Source organism: Candidozyma haemuli (assembly GCF_002926055.2).
Source record: "Candidozyma haemuli strain B11899 chromosome Unknown D_2014730914, whole genome shotgun sequence".
NCBI classification, from domain to species: Eukaryota; Fungi; Ascomycota; class Pichiomycetes; order Serinales; family Metschnikowiaceae; genus Candidozyma; species Candidozyma haemuli.
The window spans coordinates 581,167-597,431 of NW_020289911.1; the positions used below are offsets into that span (position 1 = coordinate 581,167).

General features: G+C 47.3%; 5 protein-coding genes across 5 annotated transcripts; 3 read left to right on the forward strand and 2 right to left on the reverse strand. All coding sequences in view use genetic code 12, as the record gives it.

Annotated features, from left to right (window-relative positions):
* Nucleotides 1-17: 17 nt before the first annotated feature.
* On the reverse strand, nt 18-449 carry HIT1 (Hit1p; the record flags this gene model as incomplete). Its single annotated transcript, XM_025486361.1, has 1 exon — nt 18-449. The coding sequence occupies one exon, from the start codon at nt 447-449 to the stop codon at nt 18-20; it is 432 nt and encodes a 143-aa protein (XP_025343911.1).
* Nucleotides 450-1,642: 1,193 nt separating this feature from the next.
* Nucleotides 1,643-2,554, reverse strand: CXQ85_002697 (uncharacterized protein; the record flags this gene model as incomplete). The annotated part of the gene is made up of 1 exon (XM_025486362.1): nt 1,643-2,554. The coding sequence occupies one exon, from the start codon at nt 2,552-2,554 to the stop codon at nt 1,643-1,645; it is 912 nt and encodes a 303-aa protein (XP_025343912.1).
* Nucleotides 2,555-7,563: 5,009 nt separating this feature from the next.
* CTA7 (Cta7p) lies at nt 7,564-10,341 on the forward strand (the record flags this gene model as incomplete). Its single annotated transcript, XM_025486363.1, has 1 exon — nt 7,564-10,341. One exon carries the CDS (start codon nt 7,564-7,566, stop codon nt 10,339-10,341), a length of 2,778 nt encoding a protein of 925 aa, XP_025343913.1.
* Nucleotides 10,342-11,400: 1,059 nt separating this feature from the next.
* MIG1 (transcription factor) lies at nt 11,401-12,936 on the forward strand (the record flags this gene model as incomplete). Its single annotated transcript, XM_025486364.1, has 1 exon — nt 11,401-12,936. The coding sequence occupies one exon, from the start codon at nt 11,401-11,403 to the stop codon at nt 12,934-12,936; it is 1,536 nt and encodes a 511-aa protein (XP_025343914.1).
* Nucleotides 12,937-14,859: 1,923 nt separating this feature from the next.
* On the forward strand, nt 14,860-15,966 carry CLG1 (Clg1p; the record flags this gene model as incomplete). Its single annotated transcript, XM_025486365.1, has 1 exon — nt 14,860-15,966. The coding sequence occupies one exon, from the start codon at nt 14,860-14,862 to the stop codon at nt 15,964-15,966; it is 1,107 nt and encodes a 368-aa protein (XP_025343915.1).
* Nucleotides 15,967-16,265: the final 299 nt, after the last annotated feature.

The following is a 16,265-nucleotide window of genomic DNA, read 5'->3' on the forward strand; positions in this document are numbered from 1 at the left end:
GCTTCCCGAATGCATGATCAACCGGTCAACTCGATGATCCTTGTAACAAACTCTTCCACGAGCTCATTCTCTTCGGCTCCACCCATTCGTAGATCACATAATCTCATGTTTGCAATTTCCCGACGGTTTTCAGCCAACGGTTCGTTGGTGATGGAGGAATCATTAAGTAGCTTGACTATCACAGCCAAGTGCACCTGAAGCGACTTATACTTTAAGAGCTGGTTGATGACAGGATCCTCAGCGATCTTCTGGTTTATAGAAACCGTAGAAGGCGATTCAGCAGGTGCCGAAGCTACCACAGGCTTTTCACTTCTTGTCTCCTCAGCTTGGCTCTCGTGAGAGTGAGATGGACTCTTGAAGCACGTCAACGAACAGTACGTCACCGGACACTTGGGACATCTGTACTTGGCTTGCTCCTTAAGGCACACAGTACATTCTCCTAGGGACATGTGCGGAGAATATTCAAGGAAAGAACGGTCCAGGCGTGTAGACGTCTTATGTGGGGCAGGTAGTTACTGATGAGATGGGCAGAGATGAGTCGCACTGGGTGCAAACTGAAGCAGAGACTAGAAGAAATGACAAGAGGCACAGTAAGAATACCAAACAGAAACCAGAAACCAAAGCCTAAAACCACATTCCACCCGAAGTCCATCGTACCACACCAATCAACAAACTTCCAAACTTCAAACTTCAAACCTTCAAACATTCAAACTTCCTCAAATCAAGAAAGCTTGCAGGACGCTCCAGCAAATGCCCATTCACGCGCCAGAGGCCCTCCAGTGCGACCAAGCCTTGTCCAGTAAAGAGCCTCTACAGGCGCAAACCAAAAGGTCGAGGCAAGCGTATCGGAAAAGCCCGAACGAGAAAAGTCAAAGCCAGGTCACAAGGCTGGCAGCTGGCAGCTGGCGTGGGTTTTCGTAGGCTGCGTATTTTTGCTTTCTGGACGTTTGGCAGTCTGGACTTGAGATGTACGGCAAAGGTCATGGAAGAAGCTGTGGGCAGGCGATGCCAGTTCTGTAAAGTGGGAAAAGTAAAAAGTAAAAGGAAAGAGGTAAAAGGGAAAAAAGATGAGAGATGAAAGCAACGTAGTGTGGTCCCTTGGGAGATCACTGTCCTTGGGATAACGATGGATGTTTGTGGACTGGTATAAGTCCGAGTTCTTGGCCTTGGGAAAGGAATCAGAAGATTACCAACAATTTTTTTTTTTCACATTTACGCTGTAGATAAATAGCCGCTGAGAATCGTGGATACTATTGAGAGCTTACACAAAAACAGCCATGTCACCGCACATCCTGCTTGCTCGGTGTTTAACACACCGGGGGTGCGTGTAAGTATAACCGGGAAGGTCTGAGGCGTATCACAAAGAGGAGAAGTGGTGGATAGGGGAACAGCAAATGGAGGAGTGATGTGGGTTTTTGGTAAACACAGATCCAGTAGGTTTGGTCGGTGGGTGTTGCGCAGCAAGCAGGAATGGCTGCAAAATGCGAAACCTACTAACAGCGGGCTGAGCTACATCATCGTTAATGGATTCGTAGTCTGGGCAAGTGGAAGCCCAGGTTTGTATGTATATTTTTTCGGGACAAGAGCAAGGGAGCTCTTTTATGCAAAGTTTTAAATGTTTATATTTTCTTTCGTCATTTCGTCAGTAATGCTTGTGGAGAGCCTGGGCGCCCATAGGAGCAGGGTACCATGGCTGGCCCACGTTAATGCTAATGCTGTAGTCGTCTACCTTCCGACGCTTGCGGCCCACCAGCATAGGTGTCATTGGCACGTAGTCATCGAGCGCCTGGAACTGGCACTGGTTGTACATCTGGCGAGGCAATGGTGGAGGAACAGTAGGAGGCGTGGGCACTGGCGTGCAATGCAAATGAGGCTGTAACAGTTGACCTAAACAGTATGCTGGCAGAACCACAGGGGCCATGGCCACCAAAGGAGCAAAAGGCTGGAATGTAGGAACCGATGGTGGAGTAGGCATGGGGCCAACCTGAGGAGCAGCAGCAGCAGCAGCGACTGGGGGAGCGACCTGGGCAGGTACCTGAGGAACAGACTGAGGAAGTGGAGCAGCAACGGGACCATCCTCAACCTGAGCACGTAATTGGGAAAGCCAGTATGGATCCAAATGGGAAAACTTATCCCACAAGGAAGGTTCATGGGCAGTACCAACCGAGTAGTTAATGGCACTCAAGAAATGAGCTTCAAGCTGGTTCAAAAGCGGGAGCGTAGGAGCAAGATGGGAGCACTTGGCCAAGATGGAATGCCATGTTTTGAGCGTATAACTCTGATCGTTCATATACTTGTTAGCCAAGACAAGAGAACCGATCATGGCATAGTAAGCTGTATTCAAAGCCGAAGTGTCGCCTAGCACAAGCGTATTAACATCATTCCGTTTGTAGCGGGCAAGAAGCACAATCAGAAGAGCCAAGTTGGCCAGTGAAAGGTCTAAAGTATCAAGCACCAGCACAAAGTCACTCACATCATGAGGAACCAAGGGAGAGCCCGGATCTTGTAGGAGTAGTAGGCAGCAGGCCACGTAGGTTTTCGCTAGCGTGGACATGCTGATGCAGATGGGAAAGGACGTATAATGGAATAAGGTCAAAGGAAGGACGAAATGTTCAAAAGATATTGGTTTCCTCAAGGCCAAGGACCTGGGGCATCGGGGTCCTTATATCAGAGAGGCCCCAGTTACGGGAAACAAACGATCATCGCTGCAGCAGGTAAGAAAAAAAAAAAAAAAAAAAAAAAAAAACCAATGCAATACCATATTTCCTCAAATGCACTGAGGCACTAAAACCCATATCGCCCCAGTGGCTGCCTAACGCCTGTCTGCCTGTCTGCCTGTCTGCCTGCCTGCCTGTTGCCCTGCTGGGCCTGTCTGGAAGAAGGCGGCCGGCCTGGGCTGCTGACCTGCAACAGGCCTGTGTCTATGGGGGGACCTGCCTGGCGCCTGCCTGAACGGGGCGGCTGCAGCAGCAGAATGGCCAAAGCGAGTGAAGAATACTCGCACCTCCCGTTTCCCATTTGTGGTTCCCGAAGGGCACAAAATAAAAAAAAGGCAAAGGTAAAAGCCTCCTACACGGGAGATACTGGTGACGAAAAATAAAAGAAAAAAAAGAAAAAGTATCAGCCTTTACCCAAACGATGAACAGCCACTGCTGCCACTACTGGCAACCACCACCCACATTGGAAATAGTCCTCGTGGAGCCCCCTAGCTCTCTCGTGTATCCCCAACCTATCCTCCTTTTTGTTTTCTTGTTTATTATCCTTCTCCCCGTCCTTGGATATCACCAGCTGTCATCTGCTTTGCACCCAATTCCTTCCTAATTTACAACCGGTTGTGACGGTGCCGATTTCCGTGCTCCGTTTCTCAGTACAAAAAGTCGTCGCTTGTTTTACTCTACACAACCGCCCTGCTGCCTACTGCCTACTGCCTGCTGCCTGCTGCTTCTCACCTCTTTTTCTCATTTGTCTCCTTTCTGCTGGCCTTGGCTGCTGCTTCCACGCACTCCCGGTGGGCCAGTGGGCCAGTGGCCACCCAACACTGCAACATCATTGGCCGCGGCACATTCTATTTTGGTTGTTTTACGCCTGTCATTTGGCTAAGCACATGCCACGCCAGACAAGCAAAAAAAAAAAAAAAAGAGCGTAAGCCTTTGTTTGCCCCTTGGCTTCTGAATTTCGCAGCCAGTATCTCGACTCCCCAATGCCCAATATGCCCAATGCCCTGGGCCCATCGCATGAACAAGTGGGTCCACACTCGTTCCAGACTGCCTTCCACGAAGGGTGGGTGGGTGGCTTTTTCTCTGCCCATGGCTCATACTTTGACCTCCTGAAACTCTGAACAGCCTATATTTTTATTTTTCTTTTCTTTTTCTTTTTCTTGCTTTCTGCTTCGGAAAATTATTCTCCCGAATGATCCTTGGATTAACGTAACTCTGTGAAATGCATTCACCCTACCTCTTCTTTATTTTGTGTTTTCAGGATCCCCCACCTAACCAAGGGCGGCAATTACATGGTGCAACTCTTCTTCATTCTTCTCGTCCTGTTTTTTTTTTTTTTTTTTTTTTGTCCTGCGAACCTCACCAGCTTCAGCAGCTTCAGCGGCACCGGCGGCAACTTTCATTTTTCTTCTACATTACCACCACCTGCTGCTGCTCCGTTTCTGCCTCTAATGCTAAAACAGCCTCCCTCCATTGCCTTCCCCTTTTTCTGGCCTTTTTCCCATTTCTTGCTATTTTTCTGCTGCTCCTCCTGTGCTGCCGCTGGCAGCCTCCATGCTGCCTGGGGTCTTTGTTCGTGTTCTTTCAAACCAAATGCTGATGCGAATGCGGATGCGAATGCGAATGCGTCTCTTTCTCACCGCGTGACCTGAAACTCTCCCTTGTTCTCAGTGCTCCTTTTTTTTTTTTTTTGCTGCTGCCGCTGGTAATGCTGAGCGGCTCGCGGCTCGCGGCTCCTGCTGCCGCCAATTGGATCGGGCTCAAATTCCATCTCTCGTGTTCCAGAAAATCCTATTTCGAATTCCATAACCGACAATCCCGTTTGGCTTCGTTTCAACTGTACTTCTCGGCTGTACCATTACGAGGTGGCCACCAGAGCCCAGAAGTGGCCCAGACGTAGCCCAGACGTAGCCTGATCGGCTCCAAATTCCGTACTTGTCTACCCACGCATTCTGGCCCTCCACCTTCTACCTCCTACCGTACCTCCCACCGTACCCACCGTTGTCTACTCATCCCAAGGCAACCACAACCCAACAGGCATGCCACTTCTTTGTCTTCTTTGTGAATTCTCCCTCTTTCCCTCCTCCACCCCAGTCAACTACTACTTTGTGAATTCTACTGCACACCCATCATGAGCCCAACTGTTACTGCCTGTTACTGCCTGCTGCCTGCTGCCGGGCGGATCGGGTCTAATGCCGCGAGCAAGAATGCAAAAGCGATAAAATGATGATGTAACCCTTTTGGCGCTAGCAAACCCAGATTTTTTTTCTCACAACCCCAGTCCCTCCCCCTCTTTCTCTCTCTTTCTATACATGTCTCTGTGTATCTTTTTTTGGCTTTTTGGGACCAACGCCCGCGCACCAACGCCTACTGCCTTACTGCCTACGGGTTTAACTGCTCTGTTTTTGTGTCCCCTACTTTCTTCAGCTAAGTAAGCTTCTTGGTTTACTCCCGCTTTTGTGATCACCACTTGGGCATCCCTATCCATTTACGAACATAACAAGTAAACATCCACCCCTATTTCATGTATATCCTCTGTTTCTTCTAACCATGCCGCTCATCTTATCTCCCTGGCTTGTTTTTTGGTTGGTTCTCATTTACCCATGCTAGATGCTTCCACCTCGGCGCCAAGCTGGCTCTCCCTCTCACGCCCTAAGCCCTATGACCTCACCATGTCTCTGCCCTACATCTGTCTGCCTACGTTTAACCCTACAATTCTTGCCCTTGCCTCCCGTTTGCCGCCTGGCCTACCCTCGCCCTAACCCTAACCCTCCCCCGAAACCTTAGTTCGTCGCCCACTGCCACTTACAATGTCTCTTTGTCGCTCATTTCCCACCTTTTTTTCCTTCTTCTTCTACCCACAGGCAAATTGTCCTTTATCCCTTTTGGTCACTGTACGGGCTCGTCTCGCGGTTTCCAAATCGGTCTAATTGTGCTTTCGTTTCATTGTTGACACTCCCACTTCATGGCTCTTTTTTTTTTTTTTCCTCCCCCCGCCTCTTCCTGGACCCGGGGGCTCAAACCTTCTTGCGCCCGTACTTTCCGTACCCTCCCCCAAAGGGCCTCCACGGCCTCCACCTTTCTTTTTCCTTCAATTTCCCTTATCCACCTCCTTTTTCTTTGATGTTTATTTTTAATTTCACTTCTTTCTCGTATGTACGGCCAAGTGGCGGCCTTTCTGGCTCGTGCCAGAGCAAATCTGGATCGGCACTGGGCCCTGTTCTCTACAATGTCTATTCTATGGTAACCGTTCTGGCTCTGGCTGCTTGTCTCCATTGTAAACGATTAACCCTCACCAACGCGCCCTTTTGCAACCATTCCTCAGATCGCTGCCATTCCCATATGGGTACAATAGAGGGACCCTTATTCTCTCCGTATATCTTTTTGTTCGATGATCCACTTGAAAAGCTTATCGATTTCTGGCTGGCTGGTGCCGTGGCTCGTGTCCACATTCGTCATACATGGCTTATTCTGAGTGGTGGGCCAATCAAGCTTTTCTCTTCTCGTGCCTGACAATTGAATGGGTCGATCGGTATACACGGCATGTTTCACGTTTCACATTTAATCTACTCCAACGGTCTGACGTGGCCGTCGTCTACTGCAGTGCCAACAAACGTAAAAATAATTAAAGTGAAAAAGGCTAAAAAAGAAACAAAGTCTTCAAGTTCTCCTCGTACTTCCACCAGAATGGCTCTCTCCACTACCAAGAAACCTTCCTTTATTATTTTCCTTCTTGTCTTTTTTTCTCGGCTACTCTTTTCCAAATTTCACAGGACACCCCTATCATTGTACTTCCAACCGTTGCTTCGTCTCGTCTAGTCTTGCTGTATGCTATGTCTCCATGTCTCCAAACCAGACTTCTTAGTTTGGGCAACATGCAGTGGTTGGATGTGTTGCTGGTCGCTAAGCCTAGAAGACTAAAGTTAAACTGTATATGCGTATTTCATTATTGGGTGACCTTCAGCCAAAGAAGGTATGTGCTGCCCTTCCCATATAGCTACTTGTGAATGGCTTGGGCCATTATTAGATTTTCAACGCTTTCTGGTGGGTTTTTCTTTTTCGCAGCCACTCCACACGGAGGGTAACACCAGCATGTTCCACATTTGCAGATCTCGACCTTGAATGGATTTGGCAAGTAGCCACTTTTGGTCCTGTCCTGGATGAAGTCCAGTTTCTTCTGGAAATTTGCCTGGGAACAGTTCCTGGATTGAAGGTCCATATCTCTGGTTTCTTTCCTCACTACAACCCAAAACCTGCAAATGCGAACTACTTAACCTTTGAAACACAAGACACTTCGTGCCACCATGATACCACCAGAACATTCTTAAAACCACCTTCCTCATTCCATACCCTACAATTCATTCCCAGGAAACCTTTCTTTAAACCTTCCTCATAACTTCCCTGGCTTACCACCTCCCGCGAGTCTAACTCGCTCTCCTGCACCAGCTTATCTGATCCGAATCACGGCCCGTCGGACCAGCCAGTTTGACGTCTATCCCGAGACTCCAAGAAGCACAAATTTGCAACCACTGGGGAGAGGCAAGGTCGTCTTTTGTAGAGATCTGGGTTGATTTTGGACACTATTGGAGGAAGCTTTGGGATAAATATTGGCACCTAGACTACCTTTTCTATCTTTTCTATGGCCTACTGATGGGAAATCCGCAGTCGGTCTTTCATCTTCAACGCACTCTATCTTTTTCATCCTGTCATCGCTTCATCTGGAAAGATACCCGAATTCACCTAACCGTAAACGGTCCAACGTATTGATTCCATCATCAGACGTCTTGAAATATTCGTTTCCTACCCTTTTCATGAATAAGCTATTGTTTATCTCATCTTATCAACAATGTCTGACGCTGAAGATAAACAGTCCATCCAAGACAATCTAAGAAAGGACCCAAACCTTGTGCCTGAAAATAGGCCATCTCTGGCTAATGATGCCACTCAGTCTTACGATACGCTTCCATCAATGAAGGCTTACGATACGGCTTATCCTCCACTTAACCAGTACTCCTCAGGCCAGCCGCTGAAGCCGTTCCAACCACTTGAACACCGGAAGCCTTCGGTATGGCTGTCAGCAGCTACTCCAATTCCACAAAGCCATGGATTTGGTGTCCAGCCTGTCCAGGCGCCAACTCCTGGAGGACATCCAGGCCATGTTATGTATATGGGTTCTAATGGAGCACCAGTGTCCGGTCCAGGCCATGCGGTTCCTTACGCTGCTTACAATTCAATGAACTCTGGTCTTGCCAACCAAGGCATTCCACAATCACACGACAATAATACCAGTAATCCAAATGGTATTATGGATGGTGCCTCTGCTGCTCAGTCAGTGGCTGCTGGTCAAGAAAAGGCTCGTATGCGTGTGAACAAAGCTTGTGAACGTTGTCGTAATCATAAAGTCAAGTGCAGCGGAAGCCAGCCTTGTACGAATTGCGTCAAGCACAGTGTTGAATGTGTGTTTAGAACTGCCGGTCAGGCTACTGCCACTGTAACTACTCAAGGAAACATCCTTGGTGTTTCTACATCTTCTGCCACAAGCAATGATGGCCTTGCTCCACTGAGCGAAATGTCAGCACCAGATGGTCCACAGAGAAAGAAACAACGGTCGGCTTTCTCGCCAGATCCATTCCCTACTCATCCCGTTCAAACTCAAAATGATCACCCACCTAACGTACCAGCAACTCCTAACTACCATTCTCACGCTTTACCAGTTATTCAAAAAAATTATGCTGATCCATCATATACGGCATACTTGGAAAATAGAGTTCACTACCTAGAGAACTTGCTCTCTGATCACCTGAATGGGCACGTTAAGAACGTGGGAAGGATCAATCCAGATACTCTGGATGTTGCAGACTTAATGCGTCACACAGCTTCCAAATGGCGTTCAAGTAGGCGACACCAAAACGCTTTGGTGATTGAGTTGTGTAAGGCTTTGTACGAAGGTCTTGACCCAGAAGCCAAGCTGAAGGTTACTGTTCCTCGTACTCAGTATTTCGGATGGAACTTATCTGGCTGTAATTATCTTAAGCCTGAGCCTTTGCCTTCGTTGCCAGATATCAAATTGCTCAACGAAGCTACTAAGACGCATTATGTCGATTTCTTCTTCCGTGAAATCAACCCTCTTTACGCAATTCTCCACGAAACCGTCTTCAGAGAGCAGATAGTGGCTTTCAACAAACAGTCAAGTTCTGGTGCTCCTACCAACGTCACAGCCCTTTTCCTGGCAATGTTATGTCTCGTCTATGCTTTAAGTAATCGTTTCGTGCAATTTATGAAACCAGAGGGACCTAGTATGGATATGCTTCGTTTGGAAGAAAGACTTTTCAAATATTCCCATAAGGTCTTGCAAATTTTCAGTTTTGAATGGGAATCCTTTGAGTTGATCCAGTGCTGGTTGCTCGTGACGCTTTACTTGCGTATTACCCACAGACAAACAGCCGCCAACTCTGCCTTTGGCCATGCAATCGGTATGTGTCGTTCTATGGGATTGTTTAGAGACAGAAAAGTTACTGCTGACGTTTCCACATACGATCTTTTGAAGGCCAAGCGTATTTTCTTTTCAGTTTACTGCTTTGATAGAATCATGTTTCTTCAAGCTGGCCGTTACAGAGCGCTCAACGAGTTTGATATAATACGGCCCTTCCCCAGTTTCGATTTCGTTAAGGAATCAGCAGGTGACGATTGGATCACTTTACCTGCCTTTGCAATGATACATATCGCTCGTGTGTCCAACTTCATTCACACTAATAGTTCAGACAACTATGACTTGCTTAAGTCTCAGCAAATCAATAAGGAAATCTACTTGCTTCAAGGTTGGCTTTCTGAGAATGGGTTTGACGATGTGCATGATATTTTCCCTTACGAAGGCTGCGGAGGTCCTGTTTCACATATGATGAAAGCTACTGTCAAGCTCCACTTCTATGACTTATTGTTGGCAATCCATGGAAAGCTTCTATTCAGCTACTTCGGGAAACGTCTTGCATCGGAAGGTATGCAAATCGAGAAAGTGGTCGAAGCCAACGAAGGAGTCATTTATTTGCTCAACAAACTCAAAAACGCAAAGTGTCTATACGCTCCTTGGTATATTAACCTTCTCTTGTTGTTTAATGTTGGTATCAACTGTCTTGTTTTCATCAATGCGGGTGTTTTCCTTGTTGAATCACGAAGACTAATGAAGGATTCTATGAACTTGCTTAATTATTACCAAGACTCGCCGGTTAAGAATGATAAAGGTAAGCTCATCTTTCACGAAAGGTTCAAAATGGTGAAAGAGTGTATTTGGGTGTTCAAGATGACCAATAAGATCATGTCACTTAGTTTCCAAAAGTCCCTTGCCGATATCGAAGAGTATGGCACGGATCCAGGATCAGCAGAGGTCAACCAGCAATACTTTACTCAGTTTGGACTCATGAAGCAAAAGAAAAAAGACGACTTGGAGAAACTCATGGAGGACCAGAGCAAGAGAGAGTACTACGACCATACAAGAAGTGTTGTTTCTGACGATCCATCCCCGGGAACGGTTCCTTCACAACCAGCTTCAGATGCCTTTGGTAACGATAATTTCTTAGGCAACCTTCAGTGGTTCGACCAATGGCTCGACTTCAACCAGGAGATATAGGTCCGAGTCAGATATGGAGACACCAGACAAGAAAACCTGGGGAAACTTATCGTGCAACCTTTAATTATTCTGATTGCAACGTCACATGAGGTATTGCAGGAAAGAAAAGAAAAATCCGATCTAAGACATGTTTACGGACCTGGGGACGAAACCTGGAGGGCATAATAGGGAGATATCATGAGTCGCATGCAACGTTGCATTTCATCATCTGACGCAGAAACAGATTTTGCGCAAAGCAACCCCAAGCAATACACAATAACCGTTACATTTAGAATTCAATAGACAAGGCACAGCTTAATACTCTTCGTAGACTTCGCCAAACCCAAAACTTTCACAAAAGTGACACCGTGGAGGGAGAGTGGGGGAGCAGGAGCGCCGGAAAAACTCCCCCTCCATAACGTGCGATGACGGGCCTACGTGCAGTCGCGCGTCGCCGGTGGGCCATACCTCGCAATTCAAGACTGGCGTTTCTTGTCGCTTTGCACGATTCCTCGGCAGATACACGCGTGACGCCCCACGGCCTCTGCGACTGAAGTGATGTGCAAAGCATTATCAAGGGCGATTACTTCTTGCGCTTTCCTGCAGTACTCACCGACTCCGAGGTCGTAACAAGGTAATAAAGTGGACCACAATGGAGGTAAATGCTCAAAGAATACCAACTACCTTCTCTTTAGGGGTTCCCAAACTTCCCTCTCCTTTTCCGCTATCACGCAACACAAATATTATAAGTATACCCCCACTATAACCCCACCCCATGTGCCCGTGGGGGCCCCCGAGCCGGCAATGGTTTCGGAAAAACTTTTCTTCAGCGCCTCTGCCCCAGGCATCTTCCTGCAGCCTGGCCCATAGTAACCTTACAGCTGCGCACCCTCTCTGTATAGAAGCGCTCCACAATGCCCCAGCCAACAATATTTCTTTTTTTGAAGCCCTGACTTTTTCCCGCCTCGCTTGTTCTACTCAACCTAACGTCAAGAGAAAAAAAAAGTCACATCTAAACACTACCAACTACTCATTGCTTTCGAAAACATTACGCTCAACATCTCCTCAGTCTAGCCAGCCATGGACAAGAAGAAGGAAGACAGACCTTACAAGTGCACCATGTGCGACAAGGCCTTTCACAGGCTAGAGCACCAAACCAGGCACATTCGAACCCATACCGGTGAAAAGCCCCATCCTTGTACGTTCCCTGGTTGTACAAAGAGGTTTTCTCGTTCAGACGAGTTGACAAGACATTTGCGTATCCATAACAATCCGGCCAGCCGAAAGAGACCCAGCAAGTATCGTCTGATGGACTCCAAGGTTGAGCAACCTGGAATGAATGTGCCAGTGGCATCGATTCCCGTGGGTTACGAGGGCCAGCCGGCTCAATACTACCATCCACTGGCCTACCCGGTTTATTTTGTCCAGCCAGGCATGCAGCCTGTCCAGGGAGTCCAGCAATTCCAGCAGGTCCAGCAACTTCAGGGTCACTATGCTGTTCCACCAGGTCAGACAATCGCTGTGCCAGTTTCCTACGAGGACGGACAGTACCATGGCATGCCTCAGGGGGTACCTCATGGCATGCCTCAGGGTGTTCCTATCCAGAGCGTTCCTCCTGTGGGTCAGTACCTGACATCTCCAAGCGGTGCTACGCCAGCGCCAGCGGACTCACAGCCTCAATCTCCACCACAATACGGCCAGAAGAGCTTATCACAGATTTCCAAACCGCTCAACTCTCGCTTTGGACACGGCCAGGCTCTTTCACCTCCTCCAGTTAACAACGGTCACTTGGGTAAGACCAACAGCCTGGTTTCCATAAGTTCAGCGGCTGCAAACTCATCCTATGTCTTCAGCAATTCAAACACTGGCTCTACGCCAAATTCATCCGCTACTTCACTTGCAAACTCCCCAGAAACTGCCAAAATGGCCCAACCACCACATAAAAACCAGGGACAGTTCCAGAATCTGCAAACACCATCGTTCTCAAACCTCAACGACTATTTCCATAGACTGAGGACATTCGGCTCGAACAGCTCGCTCAATAAGCTCAAGACCAGCAGCTCTCTGGGCAATTTGGGCAATTTATCAAGCTCGCTTCTGTCATTCCAAAGAATGACTCCACTAAAAGTTACATCACCTAACGCCCAGTACTCTCTGGGCTTATCACAGATCCAAAAACCAGCATCGCTGACACAGCTCAATCTTGAATTCTGCCAGCCCATCAAGAAGTCCAGACCCAACTCTCCTACGGGATCAGCTGTGAATTTGTACATGACGCCTAGCGTTGAGAGAAACTTGACCAACTCCCCACCACGTCCACATTCAGCCAACACAACGCGTACTGGCAACCCTGCCTTCATCATTTCGCCTAACGAAACGCCGCTACAGACACCATCGCATTCTCCACCACTTCAAGCACAGAACTTGTCTGATAAGGGTATCAACTCGACATACTTGTTTAGTAAGTTGGAGAAACAGAAGCAGGCATCGCAGGCACAAGCAGAGCATAAGACTGAGAGCATAGCGGATAATGGCACTACGCTCCCACCCATCAGGTCGGTATTCAATTTTTCAAAGCAAGAAGGCTTGCAACCGATCCATATCAAGAAGGAATGAGCAGGGATGGAATAATATAGATATTTGGGTAATGGATAAAATAGGTTTAAGAAAGTGTAGAGTAAATGACAGGTAACCTAATTCGTGAAATGATTGGGAAGAAATAGAGTTTAGACTGAATAGACTTTGGCGCCAAGTAGCGCCACGGACATAACAGGGGAGGTATACTTCAAAAGCTCTTCTAGAGCATCAAAGAGCATCTAGTGGCCATCTTGATGGCCACCGATCAACATTTCGTATCCAACCTCCCATCCTCGGTTTGGACAATTCGGGTGGATCGGAAGAATGGCTGCGAAATGCATACTACCAAATAACATACAAACCTCAGGGGGTGGATGAATAACGTGGAGATATCACGTGGCAGCGATCAAACACCCGAAGCAGCCGAATGACGAAAAGAAAAGCAAAAAACTGACCCAGCATCCCACTATGCGGCTGATATGCCATCAACCTCGTTCCAGCTAGACATTGGTGGTATCACACTGCGAGCGAGTGGCTCTGGCAAAGACGGTACCAGGTGCTGCTCATCCTGCAGGCCCCATCCCAGGCAAGAAAAGCCCAAGGACAAGAAGGAAGAGGAAGAGGAAGAAGAAAAAGGAAAAAAAAGGAAAAAAAGAAAATCGAAGGCAGCAAAAGTCAGCAAATCCAAGGCCACTAGAAAGCAAAATCAAAAGTTTCAGTCCTCGGATTGTTCGGATCCGCCTTGCTCTGGCTGATTTGTGGTAATCGCAAGCAAGTGAAATCAGCAGTAGACAAGCGGTACGCAGACAGTATACAGCCTGAAAAAAGGTAAAAAGGTGAAAAGGTGAAAATTAGGTGAAAAAAAGAAATGGACAAGCAAAAAAGAATCAGCCCAAGAGGAAGTCAAAGAAAAAAAAATAACTAAAAGAATGAGTAAAAAAAAAAAAAAAAGTACCACTAAGCAGGAAACAGGCAGGAAACAGAGGCAGTATACACAGATGGACAGAGGAAGTAAAGGTGAAGTAACCAAGGGATTTCAGGAAAATACTCTTAAAAAGAAGTAGATTAATCTTTGATTTCAAAGACTTTAAGTTGTATTTCCTTTTCCTTGCTTTTTCCTTCCTTTCCCACTCCACTACCTCTTCCTGTCCATCCCTGTTTCTCTCCCTCTGCGTCGTCAACAACCGCTGAGGCGCACAGTTTTGTGCCTTGTGCTGGCAATTTTGGCGCCAGCTGACCGAATATCCACCACCGCCCTGGCGGTTCCAGGCCAGGCCAGGCCATGCCATGCCAATTTACGGAAAGGGGGCAGGCAGTTGCTTACACACGTTGTTGGTTACTATGTTTTCTGCTTTGTATTTCCACTCTTTATCTTCTCCCTCTGCCTTCTGGAATCTACCTAGGAAGTCTAACTAGGGCAGCTGGGCCAACTGGGCCTGGGCCAGGCCCGTGCCCCTATTTGCCAAGGGCGGCTCGGGAAGGCTCCAATTAGACTGGACGGGAGTGTATATGGGTGCTGCTCAGCTTCATGTTTTTACTTTTTTTTTTTTTTTTTTTTTTTGTATTACGTTTTATTACTTTTTTTTTGCACCTTGTATGCCTTCCCGTACGGCCTCGAAATAAAACTCACACAAATGCTCTATATATGACCAACACACTTCTTTTTCTTTCCCATCCCCCCATCAAAAAAAATTAATTAAAAAACACACACGGAGACACCTGAGTTACTTGAAAAGATAAGCATCTCTCTCTCCGTTTTCTGTTTTTTACAAACCCCCCAAAACCCCCCTTTCTCCTTATTTATTCCCTCCCCAAAGGGTTAAATAATCAGAAGCCCACAAGAAATCGAACAGGCAAAGCATTCCTGGAAATCGAGCTTTTCACTAAGTCTTCGTTTTCCCGTCCTCGTTCCCTTGTGCTCCGGAATTAACAACTAAAGCTTTTTTCCAAGAAAGAAAGACCATGTTCTCTTCTAACATCGGCACTTCTGGCCACAGAGCTTCCGCTCTGTACTCGGGCTATCCGTACTCTCAGTACAAGCCTATGCCAGCTGGCCTGTTCCAGCACCAGGTGCCTTTTCAGCACCACCAGCACCATCAGCATCAGCATCAGATGTCTATGGGCATGGGCCCAGGCTACTACTCGAACTCGATGGTTCAAGGTCCGCCTGCCTACATGCCTGTACAGGCTCCTGTTGCTCCTATGAATGCTCCAGCACTTCCACCTGTGGCTGCTCCAGCGCCAGCTCCGGCTCCAGCCCCTGCAGCTTCTGCCGGTGGCATTAATGCTGTTTTGGAGTATGAGCCTAATGATATGGCTGCTTTCCTTTGCTGGTGTGCCTTTGGCATGCTTAACCAGAATAGGAATCCAACCAAGGACTTTGAAAAGATGGCCGTCTCTATTTTGTATGCCACCCGCTTGCCAAAGTCTTCCATTATCATTGCGTTGGAATATATGAACCAGCGTTTCTCCTCGGCTCCCCTTGGCTACATGTCTGAGCACGAAGTGTTTGTTAAGTTGGTTGTCGCCTTGGTTTTGGCTAACAAGTTCAACGATGACAACACCTTCACCAACAGATCCTGGTGTGGTGCTACTGGTCTCCAGATTGAAGTGATTAACGAAGAGGAAGCCACCTGGCTCCGCGAGGTTCAATGGCAGTTGAATGTGGTGAAGTTCAGAGACAACATTCGCACTTTGGAGGAATGTTGGAAGACCTGGTTGGACAAGTACTCTCCACAGAACCAGTCCAACAATGTCTCCTCTCCTGTGCTGTCTTCTGACAGAGGCTACTACAGCTCATCACCTATTCCATCGTCGCCTCTGTACCAGTCCTCGATTTCGTCCGGTTACAATATTTCTCCATCTGATATGTCTCCAGCGAAGTATGCTCAGGAGCCTTCATGGGCCCTGAACTACAACTTTCGTCCGCTGTACCCATCGCAACCGTCGATCTGGGCTTACACGCCGACTCAGTACCAGTATGTTCCCCAGCATGATCCCGCTATGTCTGGCGCCAACTACTTCGGTTACAACAATCCTTATTACGCCTGCAACATGGCTTCATGCTAAGTGTCTTTCACTAGCATTCCCTTAAAGAAAAACAAAAAAAAAAAATTATTATGTGAGTTACAATTCAGTTTTTGCTTCCTTTTTTTCATCCTTTTACATTTATTTGCATCACAGCCAGCTTTTATTTGGTTATTTATTGGACGTATCGTCCGCAGTGATGCTATGGTTTCATCAAAAATTATAGACTACAAGGTTTCGCCGTGTAGGCATTTCCAAGTTAGTTCGGGTCTCAATACGTTACGAAATTTTTTTAATTTTTTTTTTTTTTTTAGCTTTTGCTTTTTTTTTGATATAGCTTC